Source organism: Wasmannia auropunctata, unplaced genomic scaffold (genome assembly GCF_000956235.1).
Source record: "Wasmannia auropunctata unplaced genomic scaffold, wasmannia.A_1.0 LD336106.1, whole genome shotgun sequence".
Lineage (NCBI taxonomy): Eukaryota > Metazoa > Arthropoda > Insecta > Hymenoptera > Formicidae > Wasmannia > Wasmannia auropunctata.
Window position 1 is genome coordinate 5,216,994 of NW_012026784.1, and position 23,370 is coordinate 5,240,363.

At 43.7% G+C, this 23,370-nt stretch overlaps 3 protein-coding genes across 4 annotated transcripts in view; 1 reads left to right on the forward strand and 2 right to left on the reverse strand.

Moving 5' to 3' along the window:
- Positions 1-1,828, forward strand: part of LOC105453964 — a 6,284-nt gene extending 4,456 nt beyond the window's left edge. For both annotated transcript variants that reach the window (XM_011696281.1, XM_011696274.1), the window contains exon 3: positions 165-1,828. In XM_011696281.1, coding sequence (XP_011694583.1) covers positions 165-317 — 153 coding nt within the window. In that variant the 3' untranslated portion in view covers positions 318-1,828. The remainder of the gene's footprint in view (positions 1-164) is intronic.
- Positions 1,829-2,033: 205 nt separating this feature from the next.
- Positions 2,034-7,995, reverse strand: LOC105453979. The gene has a single exon (XM_011696292.1). It carries the CDS (start codon positions 7,282-7,284, stop codon positions 5,848-5,850), a length of 1,437 nt encoding a protein of 478 aa, XP_011694594.1. The 5' UTR covers positions 7,285-7,995; the 3' UTR covers positions 2,034-5,847.
- Positions 7,996-8,786: 791 nt separating this feature from the next.
- LOC105453989 (mothers against decapentaplegic homolog 3) overlaps positions 8,787-23,370 on the reverse strand; it is a 29,089-nt gene continuing 14,505 nt past the window's right edge. Inside the window, exons 2-6 of the mRNA XM_011696302.1 lie at positions 12,069-12,277; positions 11,332-11,555; positions 10,759-10,982; positions 10,067-10,380; positions 8,787-9,711 (exon numbers count right to left, since the gene is read on the reverse strand). Coding sequence (XP_011694604.1) covers positions 9,443-9,711; positions 10,067-10,380; positions 10,759-10,982; positions 11,332-11,555; positions 12,069-12,277 — 1,240 coding nt within the window. The 3' untranslated portion in view covers positions 8,787-9,442. The remainder of the gene's footprint in view (positions 9,712-10,066; positions 10,381-10,758; positions 10,983-11,331; positions 11,556-12,068; positions 12,278-23,370) is intronic.

A 23,370-nucleotide genomic window follows, 5' to 3' on the forward strand; every position in this document is an offset into this window, starting at 1 on the left:
ATACATTATAGACAATTTGTATTACAATCAAGGATGTTGTCAATCAGATATAAAATTATATTTTACCATAGATTTTTCTGTATAAATGTGGAGAAGAGAATCGCGCGAAAAAGACCGATGTTTTAATTCGATGAAGCTTTTCTTATAATGATTTCTCCTTCCAGACAGCCGCTCCAGCTTTCTACAGGAGCAGGAGCTTCGACCGTAGCACGGCGACATCCGCAATCTTCCTCGCGACCTTCGGATTGTCCATGAGCATGTTCTCGTTGAAGCAGATGCAGTCGTCGCACCAGCGTCGTATGCGAAGGCTCTGCTAAAGGAAATCCCATCGACAATTCACCATCACAGCAAAATCAGCGGTCAACTTGAGAAGTAAATCCATTCGATCATGAAAGATATGTCTGCGCGACGGTCCATCACAGCGGACGACGTTATTCCGAAGTCGGCAAGGCGGCGTATGTCGGGTTGAGCTATATACACCTCCAACGTCCAGTATGAGAGCTCGCGGTTTGCACCTGTATCGCATCAGGCGATCTGCAATCTCGTACAATTTTCGCGGCGTGCTCTTCTGTTGAGAGCGCGAACGCTCTTGCTTGTGACGCCCGAAGAATCATGTTCTCGATTCGCAGACGCGCGTGCTGCTTCAGTCACGTGGAATTCAGCACTTGGTACAGACAGAGGTTGGAAGACGCGCAGTGGGGGGTTTTTTTTTCGTCGAAGACAGCATCGCGCATTCGAGCGAGACGCGTATGCTTCGCGCACCGAGTGTAATGCTTTTCTCTTTGTCCTCTAGAAACGATAGCTCATCACATAGGAGGGAAATAGATATTCTAGTCGCGTGTGAGCAAACGAGAGACGGTGCAGCGAATGCAACGCGCATTCTTGCACTCGCAATTCTTTCCCGGGAAAACTTTTGCTGGTAATTGATATGTCATAAAACAGAGGATACGCTTGCGCTATTTTGCACCGATTTAGCTTAATTTATCGATTACTTTCGAAGGTAGTTCCTTCTGGTGCACAGTCGCAATTACTGATGTATGTTACCTGATTTTATGACGTATCGCACGCCATTTCTTTGATAACTAGGCAGAAATTGATTTAAAGAGGAAAATTACATCGAGAAATAATAGTTTACTATGTCGACTGCCGTTAAACAACGGCTGATTCACAGAAACCATATTTGTATCGACTAAAAATTAGGACTAAATTTTTTGTTTGTTTCGTGAAGTCGCTTTCGAAAGTTTTCCTCGGAAAGGCACGCAAACTGCCAACAAACGCGAGCCAAAGAGTTTCACTGAGTGGAAACGAGTCCGCGAACCTTAGTTGAGGATTTTAATGTTGTTAGGTAGAATCGAGTTGTAACTTAACGTAACAGCTCATCAATCGGATATCGTCGATAATGCTCATCCCGCCTTCGTCATAAAAATCGCACCGAGTGTAACCGTTGTTGAAACGTAAAGCACAAAACGACACATCGCGTGGTTCGTGTAAAGTACTATTCTTGTTACTGCATTGTATTTAACCGTAGTTATCCCTCACAAATCTCGTCACGAGACAATCGTCCGAAACCCGATTTAAACCCACCTCAATGTTTTGGACCAATTAAAACATTTTAGTCGAATTTTTCTCTCTCTTGCTACTCGATATTACTTTTTTTTTATTTCACGCGACAAATACACCATGTATACCTGTGCTATGATTGCTAAAAAATATATACACATATGTGTCTCCCTGTCGTCATATGAATCTGTGTATTAGGATATATTGGTGCCATTTCGGAGCATTTGTAAGATTGATCATTGTTTTTAATAAAACGTTGATTCGATTAGCTAAGACTTAATTTTTATTAAAGATCTCTTATTAAATAAGTGCAAAGATTTTAAATCCTACAGGAAGAGAAGGAAGCGATTACGAGGAAACGTAAAATATTATAAAATATATATAATCGGTTGTAGACACCGATCAGAATATCAAGAAATCGATCGAGCATTATTAAATATTATCAAAAGGAAATGTATTGCGACGATCTATCCTTCTCTTGGTCTTAACGTATACATTTATTTATAATTATTATACAGTCTCAGGCTCGATATTCCATGTCGCACAACGTCTTGTCCATTCTCTCATTCTCTCACTTTCTTTCTCTCGTATTCTCATAAAATATCGCGTCCATGCCGCGGAAGAAAAGAACTGCGAGCCAAAAATCCAGTTTCGTTATTCGAAACGAGTAATGTAAAAACGACTTCTCTTTTGCATTTTCGTCACGCAAAGTTATCTTCGCCTGTTTTTCCACGCCACGGACGCGATTGCTCATACAAGAAATATATATATATGTATGTATATATATATATATATATATAGAATTGAAGATCATGATCGTCGGGCTGCTCGATTCTAAAGTATATTCGTATACGCGTCAAATGTACAACGCGACGACGACATATTATACATTTTTAAACGATCCTGCGACGGATACATGAGGAAAAAAAGATCGGGGGATTCGCCGGGAATCCGGAAATCCATCCGAGATAATTTATTTAAAATTCATAAAACCTATAAATTCGTAAAAAGTATACACATTGGATACTTTTTTTCTATTCCACGTTCGACATTCCGCTTTTTCCTTTTCTTTTGGAAAGAAGGACTAGAATTCAAAACTACGAGGATTAGAAATTTGATTTTGCGATCAAAGAAAAAAGGATTATCCGTTGATTTTTTTTTTGCAGTGTCTTGTCCGCAGACGGAAAAACGTTTAAAGAGAGTTCAAAGAGGGAAGGCGTTGCTTGAACGATAAAAAAAAAAGAGAACAAATAACGCTGGCAAGTGAGACCCTCGATAAACTCTCGGTAGACGAAACAGAAGTTATTTTACGTCGCTTTACGAAATTCCTCGGCGATACTGTGTTGTGTGGAGACGTCGCGTCTCCCGTCTATCTCGTCGTGCGCGCGAATCAGGCAGGAGACGAATTAATTAACAGACGCAAATAGAACGGAGTGGAACGTTGCTCCTTCTCGAAGCTGGACGCGGCTATCACAGTTGTCCCCCTTAAACGGTCCCCGCACGGTGATCGGGTGCGGCGTTGCGCGCAGCTATTTTTCCTTTTCCTCTGCCGTCTATAATAATATTGCGCGAGAATAAATGATATGTCACAATGCAGGATGCGCTTAACCTTCTCTTTTCAACCGAGCCACCCTTCGCGGGCCTGCGGATACGAGAAGCGCGACACGGGGGAGCTCCTGGACGGAGAGTTGCCCGGTGCAACTCCGCCGTCCCATCCTGCGCACCGATGCGACGCTATACGGATCGCGGGATCACGATGCAATAATAATATATCGAATGATATGCGAGAGGAGGGCCGCTTTAACGCGGGGAATCAATAATATTCGAATATCTGAATGACCAAAATCGAATATATGTATCTCAAAGAGCAGCGGTCGTGGAAGAGGGATAAAGCGAGCTCAATTCCCCTATACCTGGTTAATTATCATCTTAACGATAACTCTAATGGCAGTCTCTGCAGGGGGTGGGGGAGGTAAAATGTGCCTGTCAAAAAGTCGACCTTTTGACAGTTTCACAGAATGCGATGTCGATTTCACGGGTGTTCCTTCGCGTATCACGAAGTCGTACCGGCCACAGGCTCGTTCAACGATAGCGTGAATCGAAGAAGGAGAGTATGTGTGTGCATGTGTGTACGCATATGTAGTGTGTCTCGTGTGTGTGTTCGTGAGAAGGAGAGCAACGTTCAATATCGCAATCAGGCAATCAGGTGTGACTCGAGCTGCCCAACGATCGAGATACGCCGGGCTCTCGCGCAGGTCGCGCGCTTGCCGTTCAAAAGATACACCGCTCACAAATATTCGTTTATCCCTTTCTCGTGTTTCTCAAAGAGAAGGCGATAACGCAGACGTGAAAAAAGAAACGTTTTTTGATGTACGGATCAACGTAGATAAGCGCAACCGAAAATTCTACGGCGGAGCTGCGGTCTGGAATGTGCGGAGGAGACTGTTGCAAGTTGTACGGCGCGGTTGTAAACGGCGAATATTTATGAGCGGTGGTGCCGCAAGTCGATCGCGCGCGACAGAAATGTGTGCCGTAAGAAAATAAACCCTGGACTCTCCGTTATAATAATCGTGCCGCATAGAGAGAGAGATTAGACGTCCCTCCATCCTGTTACTCGCTTCTGTCGACTTCTTAACGAGACGCGACTTTCGCAGCGGAGACGCTCCCGCGAGATCCCGGCCGGCTTATCTTAAGGAATTAAGCTACAAAGTGGCGGATCAATACAATCTGGATAATCGCTTTCTCATTCCTTTCTCTCTCTCTCTTTCATTCGCACTGGGTGCGTTTGGGAGGAGACGCTATCTGTGTCATCATTCTATCTTTATCGTTCACCAGGTATAAAACAAGGATAGAATGACACAAATAGCACTAATAGTGTCTCCCCGAACGCAGCCACTCTCTACACGCTCCTTAAACCTTCCTCCCTTCAACTCTCATCCATCTCACTACAGGTCAGATCGTGTATGTATAAATTCAGCGCGCGACAGGACTGGACGGTGTGTTTCGAGGCGTACACGCAGCCGAGTGTATATCGGAAGGAGACTTCACATTCGTGTCTCAATTCGAAAGAAGGTATAACGCGCGTGCATCTCGCGTACAACGCGCTCTCGCGGTCTCGCGTGACCCGCGATATTTAGAGCCGCCTGTCAGACGTTACGTTATTTGCATTCGAGTTACACGGTATATTTCTTCCACGGTGCTTTCCTCCCGCTCCCACCCCCGTCCAGTCCCGGCGCCGATAGGTAACGTAAACGCGATTTATTTCCATCGCGCTTCCCTTCCATTCTCTCGTCGAGAATTCGTTCGGCCGACGAGACGAGTTTCGCGCATCGTCGTCGTCGTTCTGGTTCAGCAATATCCAAGGATCATCAGCACGTTATACACACCACGCTCGCCTCATTCAGTCGTCATTCGGAGAACGGCGAGAGACTCGCGGACAAAGCCACTAAATAGCTCTTCGCTACGCTAAACGCAGAAGCCTCGTCGCGTTTTTCCTTTCGACTCACAATCAGAAACAGAAAAAGATCGCCGAGGTCGTCCCTTTACAGTTTACGTGTAAAATTACATTCGTAGGTCACGGGTTAAAATTTAAATACAAATTACGAGAGATTCGCGGGATTCGAGCGGGGTCGACTGAGATCTCCGATAAATGTTAAATGGTAACGAGTCGCCCAATGACGAAGGATCGATAACTAATCACCTGAATCTTATTTTGTAGATTTAATAATCTACCGTTAAGCGGCGATAATTAATTAAAATGACTTGTTTGGAATTTTTTAAGGATCGCTGTCCCATTTATCCCCAGTCGACCTCGGAAAAGTAAATGATTAGAGATTACTCGGAGTGATTATATCGCACGGTAAATATCACTGCAGTAAAAACGACGCAAGAGAATTAAAAACGAAAGTAAACGTAAGGCTGTCGAGAAATTGCATTCCTCACCGAAATGCTCGTTCGAACGACATTTTTCATCCCGTGACGATTCAAGGATTCGTTTTACATTTCTTATCGAAGATTACGACGCTCTATAGGGTGCATAGAATATTCCTGTGCCGCGGAAGGTCCCTCGAGTCGGACAACTAGCGTAATCGAAATAATTATAAATGTTAAATTCTAACACTAACAGACACACGACAGGCACATGTTGAAAATAAACTTTCGACAGTTACTTTCGAAAATAAATTTTCGAATATTACTTTGGAATTCATTAGGCGTAGTTGAGCGTAAGAACGTGGAGAGATCGACTCGTCGTTCCTCATTCATTCGCGCTTCACTCTCAGTCGCGGATCATCTGAACTCCCGGTGGCAGCAGCAGCTGGACGGGAATCTAAAGGTTTCCTTCTTCACGATGCCGTCTTCGTCCACCGCCACGAGCTCCCGATAGATGTATTTCTGCTTGCAGAACGCCCTGTAACCGCCCGGCAGATAGTCGTCGAGGTCGCCGCACACGCTGCCCTCCTTCGCGCAAACCTCGATGCGCACGCCCTGCCGCAGATTGTCCTGATTGACGACGAAGAGCCAGCGCCGGTCCATCGTCTCCGCCGATCGCGGATAGATCAGCCGCGTGTACGAGCCGCAGAACGGCGAGTCGTTCAGCTCGTCGAACTCAAGTCTGTCGCCGACCTCGGACACCGGGTCGACGCTCTGCAGCAGCCTGAGGCCGTCGTTCCGCCGGATCGCCCGGTTCACCAGCTCCTCCGGATAGTCGGTCGCGTGCACGCAGAACGTCGAATTGCTGCAGACGGGAGCCGGGCCCGAGTACAGCTCCCGCTCGTCGGGCGGTTTCCTCGTCCTCTTCTTGTCTCTCCTCGCGGCATCCTGCTTCCCGAGCCATTCGTCGTCGCCCAGGATCTCGTCGATGATCTTCGAGGTGTCGCTCCCAGAATTATCCGCGCAATCCCCTCGGCAGGACGACGCCGGTCCACGGTCGAGCTCAGCCGGACCGCTCGTCGATTCCTTTCGCGTGTCCTCTTCCTCTTGCCGCTCGCTTTTCCGCTTCATCGCGTTCTGCCATCTGATCCACTCGTCGGAACGTAACAACTCGCCGTTCCGCAGGGCTTCCTCAATTAGGATTGAGATATCGTCTTTGCCAGCGTTTTCGCAATTTCCTTGACAGGCGGGAGGAACCGATTCACGGTCCAGCTCGACCGGCCCGCCCGGAGATTCTTCTCGCAGATTCTCTTCCGCTTGTTGAGGCTGCGTCGTTTCTTGAAACACCGAACACTCGGTCGTCGAGGAAACACGATCCGTCGACGATTCTTTATTTTTCTCAATCTCAACGGGCGCTGCTTTCTCGTTCCACCGCGAAGTTTCCTGTTCTCGCTGAAATGTCGCTTGCTGGGGTGTCGTTGGGAACACGATCATCGGCATAACAGGTTGAAAATTAATCGTGCCCGCGAATCCACTAGCGAATCCGTTTCCCGAATTGATCCACCGGCCATTACCCGTCGGTCTTTGATCCTTTCGAAGCTGAGGATTATAAGCGTACGGTTGCCACTGCACATTACCGAGGATCGGCGCGCCCGGGAATCGGTACGGATACTGTACGTAAGGATAGTACCTCGGGAATTGCGCCGCGTTGCTCATCGGCCTTATCTGATTGTTGTACAACGAATTCCAGAATAGTTGTCGGTACGGATATCCTTGAATTTCTCGCATCGTCAACATCACCCACAGACACGTCCCGACGAAACTTAGGCGGAGACGAACGGATCTCGATGTCATTTTTTTCAAGAGATCGATTTTTTTCTCCTTAAGAAAAACAAGCTCGGTGTATCTCTTTTTTTATAACGAAACGTTTATACCACTCTCGAGTAACTAAGAAAACGCAATTCTTATTCTTCATTCCTATTCCTCACTCAGGCGGTGTATTTTTATTATTATTATTATTACTTTCTCCTCGTCAAACTCTGTTAACCGATGGCCTTCACAACATTATAACTCGGCCTCTTACGTTTCGGCGGCAATACTTTGCTTGTGTACAGTTCTGTAAACAACAAAGGACTGAACTCGCATGGGACTTGGAGTTTTCCTTTCAAGGTGAGAGCGCTTCGCATTCGCATTCGGGAGTTACTCAAGGAAGTTACCGTGAACTGCCAATCGAAATGCAGGAGAAAAGTGTTAGAAGACTCAAAACTCGAGGAATATCCAGAATTTTAAAGATTAAAGCGATTCAATGTCACAATTGGTAATTCTAACTTTTCGCGATAACTGTATAATAGGTAGGAAAAACTATAAATCCCTAATAATATTCAAAGCAAATATACCAATGGCAGACAATGGTTTCAGAATCGCGAGAGCTAACGCGAGGATAAGTTTTTCCAAGTATTCCGTCCGGAAACAATAAGAGAGGATAAGAAGACACACTTTGGGTACTCGTAATAATAATTTAGATACATGTACTGTTACCTGTACCGTTCGACAAGGCAAAATTTATTCATTTGGTCCAAGAGATCTAAAAGAGTAAAAAAAAAAAAAAAATACAATATACGAATTAAAATATATTAAATAATATGTATATATATTAAAAGATTTCTCCATGCATAAATCTTGCATTTTTTTAAAAAAAAAACGTCTACGTCTGTTATTAAAGAAAATATACATAACAACAGGGTGAATATACTCATTGTGCTAAATTCCTAAGCAATCGCGTTAAATGTACACAGTCCGAGTGAGTCGTATAGCGCGTATATATTGTTAATTTACTAGAAAATACATATCAATATATTCCTGATATATGTACATATATATATATATATATATGTATATATATATATATATATATATATATATATCGATTTTAAATAGACAATATTATGTTGCAATTGGAAAATCTTATATGACGCAAACAATTTTCGGTATGCCCGCCGTATATGCTATCGTAATCTTCCATAACAAATATCGTAAAACATGACATATATACATGTATGTATATATACATGTGTGTGTGTGTGTGTGTGCGCGCGCGCGCGCTTCGTGTCGTGTGGATATAGAATATTCAAGTGGAACTGTCTCCACTATGATGGGCTAGTAAAGTCAACACACACACACACACACACATACATAATATATTATATATGTATAATGTATATTATATCTGGTAAAGATCTGGCGTATACTGTATAGTACGACTATAGTAACTGTGTCTGCCTTGGAATAAGCAATAAAAATATGTAAAAGACTGAGCTCTGTTAGCGCACGGTATACATATATACATATATATATATATAATATATATAAATATCATTCTCTCTCTCGTTTTCTTTTTGTTCCTTATTTTACGAATCGACTAAACTCGGATTATGATCACCCTGGATATATCTTGTACGCCAATTGCGGTGCACATGCGCGCGATATAAAGTGCGTCGAGGCGAAGCTCCGCGTGTCTCGTGTTTCGCGTGTCCTTGCGCGCCACCGTGTCTCCTCCCTTCGATCACAAACGAAACCGTTGTAGGACATCAAACTTTAATATATCTACTATGATATTTATGCACGAGCAAGTCGCCGTTTTTCAATTTCGCAGTCCTTCATTCCGCGTTCTTTCACACAATTCGCTTCGTGGTTGATCGCGCGACAATTCGAAAAAGCCACTGCTGCGGCGCGAAGAAAACTTGGTGTCGCCGTGCCTTGATTCTTCCAACTGCTGACTACATCTTCGAGCGCAAAGATCGTACGTCTTCTTCTTGCATGCGGCGTTCGTTCGAGGAAAATCTGAACACCGGATTCAACTTTCACATATGCGACGAAGAAACGAAATGGATCAATTGATCGATTTGATCGTTGACGACGACAACGACGACGACGATGACGACGACGACAGGTCATCGAAGGGTATTCCCACGTGTTCTTTTCTCACGGACGAACGAATGGAGGATACAAAGACTTAGGACATCGAGGAACAGGGTAGGCGGGGCGAGCCCATCTGCGTGAGTACTCTGTCGAGCCACTGCAACGGCCCGTTTAAATGCAGCTCGATCCAGCAGGGGGTCGAGGTGACCGTCTGCCGGCGGTATTCCGCGCCCCAGCCCTTCACGAAGCTCATCCGGATCGTGCACATACGCGTCAGCTGGTACACCGCTTCGAAGCCCTGCGACACCGATTGCGACAGCAACGCCGCGAATTCCTGGTTGTTGAAGATCTTCAGATTACATCCTGCATACCAACAAAATAAATTTAACATCGGTTCCGAGAATGATTAACAAAAAATGATGATTTATTTAAGTAGTCATTGTTTTGTTCAAATAAAAAACGTTAAACAAGAAAAAATAAGGGCCAGTAAGAGTTAACGTGAAACAGATAATTTATTAATTTTTAACGATCTCTATACTAACACGCTTACACAAATTCAACGGAAAGAGCTTGGACAAACTTATGATTAAATAAATTGAAGGAATTTTATTTTCAAGAGGAAAAGGAGGAAAAAATAAAAAAAAGCGTGGTATCGCATTAAAAAAAAAAGAGACAAATATGTATGCATGTATTGAAGGAGGCAAGTTTCTTCGCTTACCTGGCGGTATTTTGCAAACGGTGGCCGGATGCCAGCCGTAACGCTGATTGCAGTTCGGACTCTGCACGAAGATACTCGAGTCGGACAGACACTCGGCGAACACCTCGCCGCCGATGTAGTACAGCCTGACGCCCTTGCCGATGTGTCGCCTGGTCTGCTCCACCACCGTGTTGCGATTCACATTGGACAGCAAGCCGAGGCAGAAGCGCTCCGAGTTGCTTGGATCGGTGAAACCGTCCACGGTTATACTCGGCTGCGACGCGTGAAACGTCTCGCCCACTCTCGTGTTTAGCTCGTAATAACTAATTGAACACCTGGTAAGCAAAGCGAAAGTATATTGTGAGTGGCACACATGACGCGACAAAGAGGATCAAGAGAGAAGAGAGTCTCGCGGGTATTACATAAATTAATTTGTCGGTTCAATTTCCGCTCTTTAATATTCTTTCATTAATGTAGATCTCTTATCTGATTTATTTCACGTCAATATTAACCTATTCAAAGGGAGAAGGGAGAATCTGTGTTTTGTAACTTCGTCATCGTCCCGTTCGGGAAATCCCTGGAGAACCCTGGAAGCTCCCGCGCGACCGAAATCGTCTCGCGGACAAACGTACAACGCGCGTTTTCCTGTGATTATGTGTTTAGGAGGGTGCGATATACCACGCGCGTTGTCCATTAATCAGCCTGGCACTCACCAAAACGCGGGCTCGCAATACATAACCGGCTGCGCGTCCACAGGGCTGGGCGACAAGCGTGACAGGGACATGTTATCGTTGTGGTCCATATTGTCGCCGTCCTCGCTGATGTAGCCCGGCGGTGGCGTGTCTGCTGGCGGATCCATGGATCCTGGGGCGGGATGAGGCGAGCCCTGCACGCTTCCCAGGCTCCCGACACTCGCCGGACTCGTTGCTTGCATGCTCTAAACATAAATAATCCATGGCGTCATATTTCCGAAACTGAGTCAGCGCCGTTGTCTCATTATACAGGGTATTATACACTATTTACTTACATAATTTATGTAAAAATCGGTATCACGAGATATATTGGTCGTGCATGGGGCCATACAATTAATTAGAAATCGCAACGTTTACATATATATTTTATATACCAAATAAATAATATATTATTTATTATATTTATTTATGATGTATTCATAACGACAGACAATGAGAAAATATAAAAGTGACAAAAAAAAGTTCTTCCACATGGGGAATCAAATTGACCTCGGGCAAATCAACTTGCTAATATGATCCATTCCAGCTACCGACCTGCATTCCTTGGTACGGATTATTTGGTTGCTGCTGCTGTTGCTGCTGCTGCTGCTGCGGGGACTGCGGTATGCCCTGCTGCTGATTGTGCTGGTGGTTCAGCGTCGCGTGGAAGCTCGTGTTCTCCGGCACGCTGACGCTCAGCTCCTCGAGGGAGGTGTTGTAGAGGACGGTGTTCTCGTCGCTGGCTAGGTTGTGCCGCGGCACGAGAATGGCCGGCAAAACTGCAAAAGTTTCGTGCGCCGCGATATAGTCACGCGATCTAGTCTCGCTATGCTTACGGTCGTAACGGCCGATTAGCAGCCCTCTCCCGAGAAAGAGGAACGGAAATAGAGAGAAAGAGAGAGAGAGAGAGAAAGAAAGGAGGGAAAGAGAGAGAAAAAGAGAAAATGTAATTCGAGCAAAACGGATACCGATGATCGCCCTTTCTCCCTCACAGAGAGGAAGTTGGTATAAATTTGATCCCTTCGCTATAAACAAGTAGTTTATTTCCCCAACTTTTGCGCAAGTAAACTTACTGGTGCGTCCGTTATTCTATACAGGTTAAATACAACAGAATTTAATTTTGCGGCCGTTTTCTAGTGTTAGTCGCAGTTTCTTTACAAACGGATTAATAAATTGCTAAACTAATAATAATAATATTTAATTCATATAACCGTTACGTCACTTATCTAATTTTAGAGGTACTCTAGAACGGTAATAAAGGTTTCTAATGCATCTGGCTGCCACGCGCGTACCTGGCGTTTGTATTCGTTGATAATGGTAAGGGTTCACGCAGACCTCGTCGCGCTTCTGGGTGAAGGCGTACTCGCAGTGCTCGATCGCCCTCAGCTCGTGGTGCGACTGCAGGTCCGGCCAGCGCCAGAGTCGGCAGTAAATCACGTGCGGCAGACCCTTGCCGCGAACACCCTGAACGCCGTTGTCGCCGACACCGCCCGGGCTAGGCCTGCAAAAGCGTAAATAATGACTGCATTATTTTCATAGAGCAGCGAATTGCACGGAATGAGACAGAGGCATCGCGCGTTACGCGAACCCGCGGTCTTTCTCGAAAGCACAATCGTGACCTATCGGCTCATCCTATCGAGATCAATGTGGATTTTCCTCATCACGACTACACGAAAGAAAATCCTCCAGTAGAATTTACTAAATTCGAAATTTATATTTTGATTTATTAAATTTATATTATATTAATATGATACACTTATTAAATCGAAATATGTACAACTCTTTTTTTTATTAAATTTATTAAATTCAAAATTTATATTCGGATTCATTAAATTCTCGTATTGCATTTAAATAACATTTATTAGATATCTCTCTTTTATTTTTAAATAATAATGCATGCATACGCGCCAATTGATTTATTGGAATTTTACGAATGCGTGAATAAAAATTAAAATTCTCTCCGCGAATTTACGCATTCGTGCAGACATTCCGCCTCTCTCTGATCAAATCCGGCTCCAGTCTGCGTCGCGTCGCATCGTGCAACACGCCGGAAGTGGGTTGTCCGCGAGGAAAAAGAATCCGGCTGGAATTTGCTGCGTAAAGCCTCGACGACGAAGAAATTTTGCGAGTGGCGCGCGAGATTACGCGTCCCGTTCTTCCGCCGCCGCGCGCGGATCAGATGCGTAAAATAATAGCGAATTCGATTGGATACACTCAATGCGTATTAATGCCGTTATACGCTGTTCTAATCTCAATGTCAAAAGTGAAATATTTCGAACAATAAAATGCCCAATACATATTTTACCAAATAAAGTATAAGTACTTTTAAGAATTTCATTTAACCTGGTTTGATAATTATATCTATTAAACATACATTTTTACGTCAATTTGAGTACTGAGAGAAAAGTGTTTGGTATTTGCAACTATAATTGCATGGTAAAATAATTATAGTTAGCCATCCCATTTTTATAGTTATTATTCCTATAATTTTTGTAATAATAATAATATTTAGAATTCTACTAAACAAATATACAGTTGACGTCGAAAATGACACTATACATTATAGTTAAATTATCGTAATTGTCACCATTTTTTTTCTTTCGGTGTCCAACGGTTTTAAACAGCACTGAGTGCATACCTACTAGTGCGTCCGACCGAATACGCTATAAGACGAGGAAACCGCAGAAGTAAACTGATCGACGCGACTTACTGCAGCAACAGTGTATTTAACTTGTCGATATTATATCCGGCGGACTCGAATCGAAAGATTCCGTTACGTCAAACATACATCAATACTTCAGAATTACGTGATAACCAATTCTGCAATTTAAATGAACGAGGTAGAAGACATTCGTGCGTTAAAACAGCTAGGAGAACGCGCGTCCTCTTTTATGAGCGTAAAAAATTTCGAATTAATTAAGTAAACTCGAGGAAATGTTCTCACTTATTTCTAAAGAAAAATATAAGAACTACGCGAACTCTCTCTTTAACACTGATAATCGCAGATAAACGCCACATGAAGCGAGAGGTCGATTAATCCCAGTTCCGGGAGTGCGCCATCAGGGAGTGTAAAATCCAACAAAAGTTGTAAAACGCGATGTAGAATTAGAGGACATTCTTCGTATGACTTTTGACTTAAACTAGAAATACTTTTGATTTACTTTGTTGTGCTCCAATAAATAGAACACTTTAAAAAGCAAAGCGCTCGATTCGTTCCTGCGGCCCCGAGACACACGGTCGCGCGAGAGGATACAAGCTCGAGGTGCAGCTCGAGAATATGCAGGGCATGGGTGAAACGATAACGCACGTATTACATACGATGTGCGAATAAAAAGGAATTACGAGTGAGACATACAAGGGGAGATCCTTGAGGTGATGTAAATGATAGTAATGACAGGCTGCCCGGGAGCGAAGACCGCGTTTGCGGCGAGGATAATCGCCGCGCTCTCCTCTGCCGACGTGGAATTAAACGGTATTTAATTGCAAAATTCTCGCACGCGCGCGCGCGCGCACGGTTTCGCTCGTGTTCCGTGTATTGCATTCGTATAAATCCCGCGTCGTGCCCGACCAAACAGAGTAACAAACAACAGAGTAACAAAGCCCGCCTGGGAAGGGACTATCGATGCCCCGTAATTAAACGCGAGCGATTTGCAATTAAAGCCCCCATAACGGCACCCGCGATTTGTCATGAGGGGGGAGGGAGGAGAGGAAGGAACCTCAAGACGCAAAGATTATTACTTCCGATTGCCGAGGTCAAGGGCCTTTTTTTAATTATTAAAAAATAAAAGAAAAAACTGTAGAGGAGTATAAAAAACATTAAGATTGCCATCTTCTGTATCTTAGATTTTTGCTCGACTTAAAAATGAGGCCGTTTAATATTCAACGTTGATTAAAAATCTTACAATTAGTTTATCAATTATCAATTTTGTAACATTTGCCACACCGAAGCGAATAATCTTTCTCTCTTTTGCGTTTTTCCTCGTTTTACATGTCAAAAAAAAAAGACAGTCGGAGGTAAGTCTCGGAAACAGCCGAAAGTCTAACGGACCGTATCAACTAATGTATAACCAAGTACACAATAAGAATAAATAAATAAATTCCGTACTGTTTCCTAAGATCGTGATGGAAAAGAGAGCGGTCCGAGTTTATGAAATTTATATGATGAGATTAGATGTGTAACGTTTCTGTCGATGCATAAATGCATGACGTACGTCACCGCAACCTTGGATTCTCCTTTTTTATGTTGTCTATGTATTCGCGTTTGTATAATATTTTCTCCGTGTGAGTGTGCATGCGTGTATGCGCGTGTATGTGTGTGCGTGTCACCTCTCGATCTCTCTTCCTTGGTCATTCTCTATCGTGTTTTTTCCTCCTCCTTTTCCCCTACTCTCTTCTAACTCCATCTCTCTCTCTCTCTATCATCTCATCTCTGTCGACGGTTACGCTCTCAATTATCATTTCTGCATGACACTGCGATCTATTACATAATAATTTAGAAACGTTCGCTCGCGCGATTCACGTCATTATCCGTTCGATCACGCCTCGCCGGCATTCTTCTGTTGAGCCAATCGCGAAACTGCATGGTCGCGCAATATTTCGGCGACGCATCTCTGGAGGTCCCTCGCGGATGCCGTGTCGCGCGCGCCGGAAGGGACGGGACGGGAGAGCGCGGTCTCGCGCGCGAAGAAGCCGCGCGAGAACGCCTCTCGCGTCCACACCTGTCCTCTCTCGGTTACGTAAGAAACGAGGGACGCGCTCGGAGAACCCATCGCCGCTCGCTGCGTTAGGTAATAAACTCCGTGACATGTCGAGAGCGTATACCCCACTGCGTGTCTAATGGCGTGCGGCAAGACGGCGGTGTGCGACAGTCGCGGAACGAAACGTCGCGCGTCAGTCGTTCCCGGCCAAGAGTGGTTTGTTTCTTCGCGACAGACGACGCGGTATCGCCGCGTTAATCGGCCGCGTTAATCTCTCGCGGAGCAACTTCCACGGATGGTGGACAAGCACCACTAAGTCAAGTTCATCCTAATTCTAAGCGATATTATAACATAGCGTAATAAACTGCAACGGAAATTGAGTTTAGCGGCAAAATTTCACTGCAAAAACACACAGATGAGGACGAATAAAAAAAAAATTCCACTCCGAATCAGTCCTTTACCAAGTATCGCTTCGCTCCGATCACGTTAGATATAGAGACGAGAGACTAGATCGGGTTTAAGACCGACGGAGCGCTACGTGAAAGATCAAGAATCTCCCGCACACACGATTCCGTCTCGCGTGAGAATCTCACCCGTCCCTTCACGCCGGTTCTCGCCGCGAGTTCCGGTGGAGGATGTTCGCGATATTTCAGGAACGGCTGAATATGCGTCTGCTGCAGAGCCGCGAACCTCGTATCGTCGTACGCCACACTCTACGCCTTTCTCGCTCTTTCTCTCTACTAATGAACGGGCTCGCCTCCCGTTATCGACGCGGGGAATTAGACCGAGGCCTAATTAAAACCTTACCCTGCAGCGACGAAAAATAATCGTCGCCACTAATAACGTCGCACTCGATGTCGATCGACGGCGTCCGTGAAATTTCAAAGATCATATTTAAGCGTTTAGCATCACAACGGAGATGACCCCATCTCCGTTTGGACACGTATTTCGTACGCCCAAACGCATAGCCGAGTTTGTGCGCGTGGCCTTGAAATTCTCTCGACATCTCGATATTATTTGTCGCGCGAATATTAACGTGAGAATTGCGGCCTGACTCGAATGGCTTGTGCCAGTCCACGTGATGATACTCGGGAATATTCAAAGGAGGAGCGAACAACTTTTGTCGTTATAACTTCCGAAGACCGTAATGAGGCAAATATACATGTATATATACATCTCTCTCTCTCTCTCTCTCTCTCTCCTTTCGCCTCAACAAACATTCGTGGACACATCTGTATATCGGGGAGCTATATACAATTCGAGCCACGGGGAGAATTAAACGCCCTGGAACTGCGGTGCGCCGTTGTTTCGAACGTCACCTGCCGCAAATCGCAGAGGTCTTTTGTGCCATGCGTTAGAGACGACGATGAGTTTAATCGTCGACAGAGATACGACAAGGACTTACGCCGCGTACTCACGTCCCCCTCAAAGAGGGGGGAAAGAAAAGGGAAGAGAGGGGAAAGAACGTCGCGGGCACGTGAACCGCACTCGGTTGCACAAGGCCGGTTTATGGCCGCTCTACACCGAGCGTATCGTAGTCCCGCGGAATCCCGGATTTTATACCATCACCGCCGTTCCCGTTTAAAGAGAGACAACAACCCGTAATCCGAATTATCGCACTCGATGTTCTCGCGTCAATGACGCGCGGTTTATTCCGCTGTGCTACCCGTTTTACCTTCGCGCCACTTGGCGTCGTATCGGTATTCGCCATCGCCATCGGATCAGCGATCGGCCGAGTCCAGGGCGAGCTCCGGACTCGGATAATTCGAAAATGACGGTTTAGACACATTCCTCACGGCTATAAATCGCGACTGATCCGCCCGACCGGACCGTCGCCCAAAGCGAGTCCGCGACTGTGTAAACAGCGTTTTTGCCCGAGTACCCAAGCACGAGAAGGGGAAAAAAGAAGGAGTTAAGCGGCCTAGCATAAACCCGCTACTTGACTACTAGCCCCGGCTACCGGTTTCCGTGTAAACCGGCCATTATCGCGGCAGCTGCGGGCCGCGAGAGAGAAAGAGGAAGGAAGAGAGTGTGGGATACACACCACGGACTTTCGAGATGCAATGCGCGAACGCGAAAAGGGGCAGAGAAGGGAAGGGGGGAAGAGCGGCCTTTTCCCTCTTGCGCGACTTCTGCCGCGTGATTGACCGTCCTCACGTATAATTCCCTCCGGATTTGATTTCCACGATAACGTCCCCCCTCCCCCCTGCGATGCCTGCATGCGCACATCGGATACGTCACGGAGCGATATCCTCGCAGCGGATCCGCGATAACGGAGATCCGAAGCGGAGAATCAATATTTTATCGAATTTTCCGTTCACTTCGGAAATTCGAACTCGCAATCAGCCTTGGTTCGACATCTTTTTGTTTTTACTTAAAAAAAAGAACACATCTGACTTGTATTGTTCGACTCGCCGTTTGTTGAAATATCCCACGTTATTTTAGCATTTCAACCCTCAAATACGCAGAAATGTATAATGCCGAGCACTTCGAGGATCAACAGTACAACACGTCGACTTCAACGTTATGCCCGACAGCTTCAAAGGGAACATTTGACCAAGCACAACTGTCTGACCAACAGACAGAAGAGAAACTACAATTTTGAATTCTTGAAATGAATTCCCAAAACGAGTTACCACTCAACTTCATAATAACTCCTTCACTCACGAGCTTCAAGTTTTCCAATTAACCTCGTACCAAAACGGAGATATATATAGGATAAATGTCGGGCTCGAATCGGAGGTCCGTCGATTACGAGCAGGCTACTCTCGCACGGAGTCACGCATTTCAATTCTCAGCTATATGGACGTGAACCTTATGCGTAACTCTTGTCATTTTTTTTTGCAATTTTGACAAATTGTTCTTGTTTTTAAATTAAACGAGTAAAATTGGCGCGTACAATCAATACTGAAAAATTAAGAAAATATAGCTGGTACACGGAGAGAATTTCCTTTTAAAATTTACCCTGAAAATCATGTTAATCGCGGGACAACATAGTATTTCGACAAATTTTATGTGGTTTTCTCTGTTTTTTATTGTATATTACAATAAATTTATATAATTACTATTTACAATTAATTAGTCGTGCTATCGAAATTAGAAAAAAAAACCAAATTTGTATTTTTTCAATAAAATAAAACACGTTTTTATTCTGTTTTTTTCTATTAGAAAAAAAAAAGTTTTTTTTTTCACATCTCTATCCACGATTAACATGATTTTCAAGGTAAATTTTAAAATAAAATTCTCTCCGTGTGAGCGAAGGGCAATTATTTCTATCACTTTTTTCATATCTAATAGTGAAAATCATCTACTTAGAAATCATCCACTAGTGTAACGTCCACAATTGAGAGTTGAAATACGTAATAATTACTAAGTGAAAAAGAGCATCGACGGCGCACAACGCTTAAGGGTTTACAACGGGCATAAATTCTTATCAAAAGGTAATTTAGCGAGGGAAAAGCTTGTCGGATCATCGCGAGGACCGAGCAAGGGCATTACTATGCGAACGCACGGTAGTCATGGCGATGAATTTTTCCATCGGGAACGAGAGATAGCCCGCTTGCAACACGCGCGCAGATCGATTTATGCGGTTGTGCAAACTGTAAATACCGATATTCTCCGTTAATCGGAACCGCGTGAGCTCGGGGTGGGGAAAATTTCTTCCTCGAATCGTTCGTTCCTCCAATCGAGAATCGACGTATGACGTCGTCTGCTTATTCGCGCACATCGGCATCTCGCACAATGATATTCCCGCTATATAGGGAGAGATGGGGATCCTTCGTACGCTTTTGGAAATTTTGCTTCTCAAACTGTGTTAAATGCTTTTAAACTACTTAAGTTTGTATCAATAAATAGTATAACTATCCAGCTAACAATAAAAATATGCAATTAAAATAATAAATTAATATATAACTTTAATAAAAAATATCTTAAATTACTTGTCAAATACCTTGAAAAATTTACTCAGCGCTAAAACACGTAATATCCTGCTCTGTCGGTTTACGTAGTTCGATTAATACAAAATTTTGCTGGCACGTGGCCGCACAATAAGACTAACTAAATATGTATAAACGTGTTTCAAAACTCCGCAATTCTTCCGGAATCACTGAATGCATGTATGTGTCCCGTGTACGAAGGATCCCCATCTTTCCCCCAGTGTCCTTGCAACTCGCGTTATATGTATATACGAGAGAACGAAATAGCGTAAACTCTCCATTCTGCTTCGTTCCGCTCCGCTCCGCTCGGCGTCTCAAGGAGATATAACTTATCGTGCCGGTTACGTTACGTCGGCTCGTCTTATCGACCCGGCCTTTTTTTTCCTCCAAGACCTCTTTCTTCCTCCGCCTCTTATCGGCCGCTTGCCACCGCGGGCTGCACGATAATCCAAACCTCCGTTGTGACTCCGTCCGTTTTATGCGCGCGGCGTTAAGGGCGCAATCGAAGAAGCATTAATCGAGGGAGACTCAAAAAAAATTTTTCGGATCGCGCCACGAAATAGCTCATCTGAAATCCGTAACATTTTTTCACTGTGGCGTCACAAGGTAGCTCGTATATATATATATATATAAGCGGGTTGTCCGCGACACTTTTCTGTAACGCCACAAAGTGGCCCTGTGTGAACGAGTTGGCGCTTTTTTTTTGTGACACCACAAAATGGCCCGTGTGATTGCACCCTAAGATTATTATTATTCGTCAGTACGACAAATGTGATATCAACCTGAGAATCGACTTTGAAAAAAACATTCGATAATATAATGCTATTACAATGCCATCGTCATCTGGAATCTGGTAATCGTGTTGTTATTTGAACCCCGCATAAACCTTACAAGTATCTGTTTATTTATTTACGGCTTGCGCGGTTTTGATGTCATAATTTCTCGATCGATTTGAGATCAGCACACGTGAGACACAAAACCAAAATTTACAACACATTAATAAACAGAAGTACGAAGTAAAAAAAAGTTTTTTCACGAGTTGAATATTATAAAAATTATTATTATAAATATACTATTAGAGATGGTGTGTGCGTAGATGAAAATTACATACGGCAGATTCTGAGTTATATAGCTCCTGAAAATATATGTAATGTCCCGCATAAATATTTGACGGTATAAGTTAATCATCGTCGTTTCTAAAGATGATTGATTTTCCCCATAAATTTTTCGGCTTCCACTTGGGATTTTCGGACGATCCTCTGCTAAGCGTGACTTATTCATAGATCAATCCTACGCAGATCATGAAAATGCCGTCTTAAATTTTTAAAAACAACCCACGGTAAACACAATCGAGAATAGCGCTAAAGATTTGTTAAATTATTAAGTATCTATATTGAGCGTGTCGTTATCGCGTCGAGTAAAATAGACGAGGATCGAAATAAACAGAATTGCTAATTCGACGCTGTTAATTAGCCGAATCCTCCTCCTTGAATACCTCAATCTAATAGGCTGCCGAGCAAAATTTCGCAACGCGCTTTTAGATTATCAAGCTCCGCATGTGTCTTTGTTAAAACATTTTGGAGCGTAATCGCATCACAATCGTTTCTGTTCGTTTGGTATAGGAAAGTACTGTTTCTCTCGCGAGCGCGCTGATGAAATATCGGCAACGCGCGTCAATAATATCGATATCCGAGAGGAAACTAATGAAAAAGCTCACTGTCTCTCTCTCTCTCTCTCTCTCTCTCTCTCCTCTCTCTTCCTTTTTGTAGATATGTCTTCCATTTATTTTCCATTGTGAAACGAGACTATTACAGCAGCCTGTCGCGGGCGGAAAACGCGAGGGAAAAACGCTTTCCGTCGTTAATAAAACCGCATTCACTATTGCTCTTCAATAGCCAGGCGTAAGCTTACGAATCGTTACGCGAATTTTACATATCCCAAAAATATCGGTGGATGCGAAAGATATCGGGGGAAAAGAGGGGGGGGGGGGATTGAAACGCGAAATGCATCCAACACGCCGCCGCCGGCCGATATGGTTGTTAACTCCAATTTATCACCGCGACGTGTAATTAAATGAAATTCCGGTCGACAATGCGAAATAAAATTCGGCGAGTATTTACGGCGCTGTTCGCTATCGATTCGTAGGGACGCTTATCGCCACCGTTCGGAACGCACAAGCCGCTTATTTTTTTTTGTTTCGCCTTCTTTTTTCTCCGCCGCTTGCTCGCCGATGCTTACGCTTAATAAACGGCTATATACCGATGCAACCTTGAGCCTAAAGCGACTGATATCGTTCCACGGCACGCGAGTAGAAGGAAGGAAACGTCGTCTATAATTCACATGTAGAACATTCGTCCTTTTAATCAGTCCACATAATGGAATTGATTATTTCAAACTTAAAACGCAAAGAAAATGACGCTATTCATACGGCACACCGTGTGTGATTAAACGTCCTGAAAATTTAAAAAAAAAAAAGAAACAGTTTTTTAATCCGACCATACAACGGATTTGACTATGATATTTCGTACTTAAAACATAGAAAAAATAACGCTATTCACATGAAAATGATTAAGCGTCTTGAAAATTTCAAAAACATTTTTAGGTACACGTACTATTCTAGATATTCATATATATACTTGTATATAATTAACGATTATACTAACAAGAATCCCTCCCCAAATTACAAAAGTGTTTATTGTACGTCCCTTCCTCTCTTTTCCCGCCTCTCCGCCTTATTAGAAATTTAATAGAATCATTAAAACAGTTCGATCGATCTCATGAATAACTGTGACTTCATGCAATCGTATACAATACCGGCTTACATTAAAACAGTACATAGTGCAACGCGTTTTCAATTCCCCCATTATAATAACACCACCATTTCGCGAAATATCTCACCTTGGAATTCTATTTTTTGTCCCGATTCGGTGATTCGATTCGTTGTATTCGCGATTCCTTTCACTGAAATCGAACGAGCATAAGGTCAACCGCGATAATCAGTCTCGCGGTGCGAACGAAGTGCGAAGTGACTTTTACCGCAGATAATGCATTAACAAATCGCTAATGCCATTACGTACCTACCACACGTATGTACGTGGCGCATACTGCCACGTTATTGCACGGCGCAACCGCGACGGCCGCGCGCAACAGGATATTAAATCTACCGGGTCGTCGTGATCCTTACGTAATTCGCCATCTCCCTCGCGTCGCGAAATCACCTCCCTTTTCTTTTCTCCCGTCGAACGAGACACGGCCGTGCCCGCCGAGAGATTTGGTGCCATTAATTCTCCCCGCGAATTATTATTCGCCGTCAATTGTCTTGCGTAAACGCCAATTGACTCCGAGTGCCAGCAGCTAAGTATAAGCTAAGAGTGGATACTACAGATGCATTTCCGAGAATGGAATTTTTTGCCTAAATTAAGATACCTACGATAATCCCTCTAATTTCGTTGAACGGCAAAAAGAAAGACAGAAAAACAGTATGCGTTAATCAGAAGACAATTTTCTAAAATGGTCTTCTCACATATCTATATAAAGAAACTAATATTTTAAAATCTAATTTTTTAAATATAAAAATGCTTAAAATAATAAAAAATACAGCTCGATCTCGTAATAACACTATAAATAAAAACGGGCCAAAGACGAGCAACGAAATTATTAGATGTTTACTTATTCATTCAATGTTATAGTAAAATATCGCGATACTAGTTTCGCAATATTACTATATTGAATGAATAAGTAAACATCTAATAATTTTGTTGCTCGTCTTTGGCCCGTTTTTATTTATATAGTGTTAAAAATGCTTAATTTTTTAAAATTAATATAAAAATTGAAACATCTACACGGAAATATTAAGAAAGTTAATAAGGATGTGTGAAGTTGGCACCCCCAAGTTTCGAAATCGTAGTTCTGATCAGGGTTCTGGATTACTGAGACGAAAAGGAAGAGTTCCTGATAGTTTT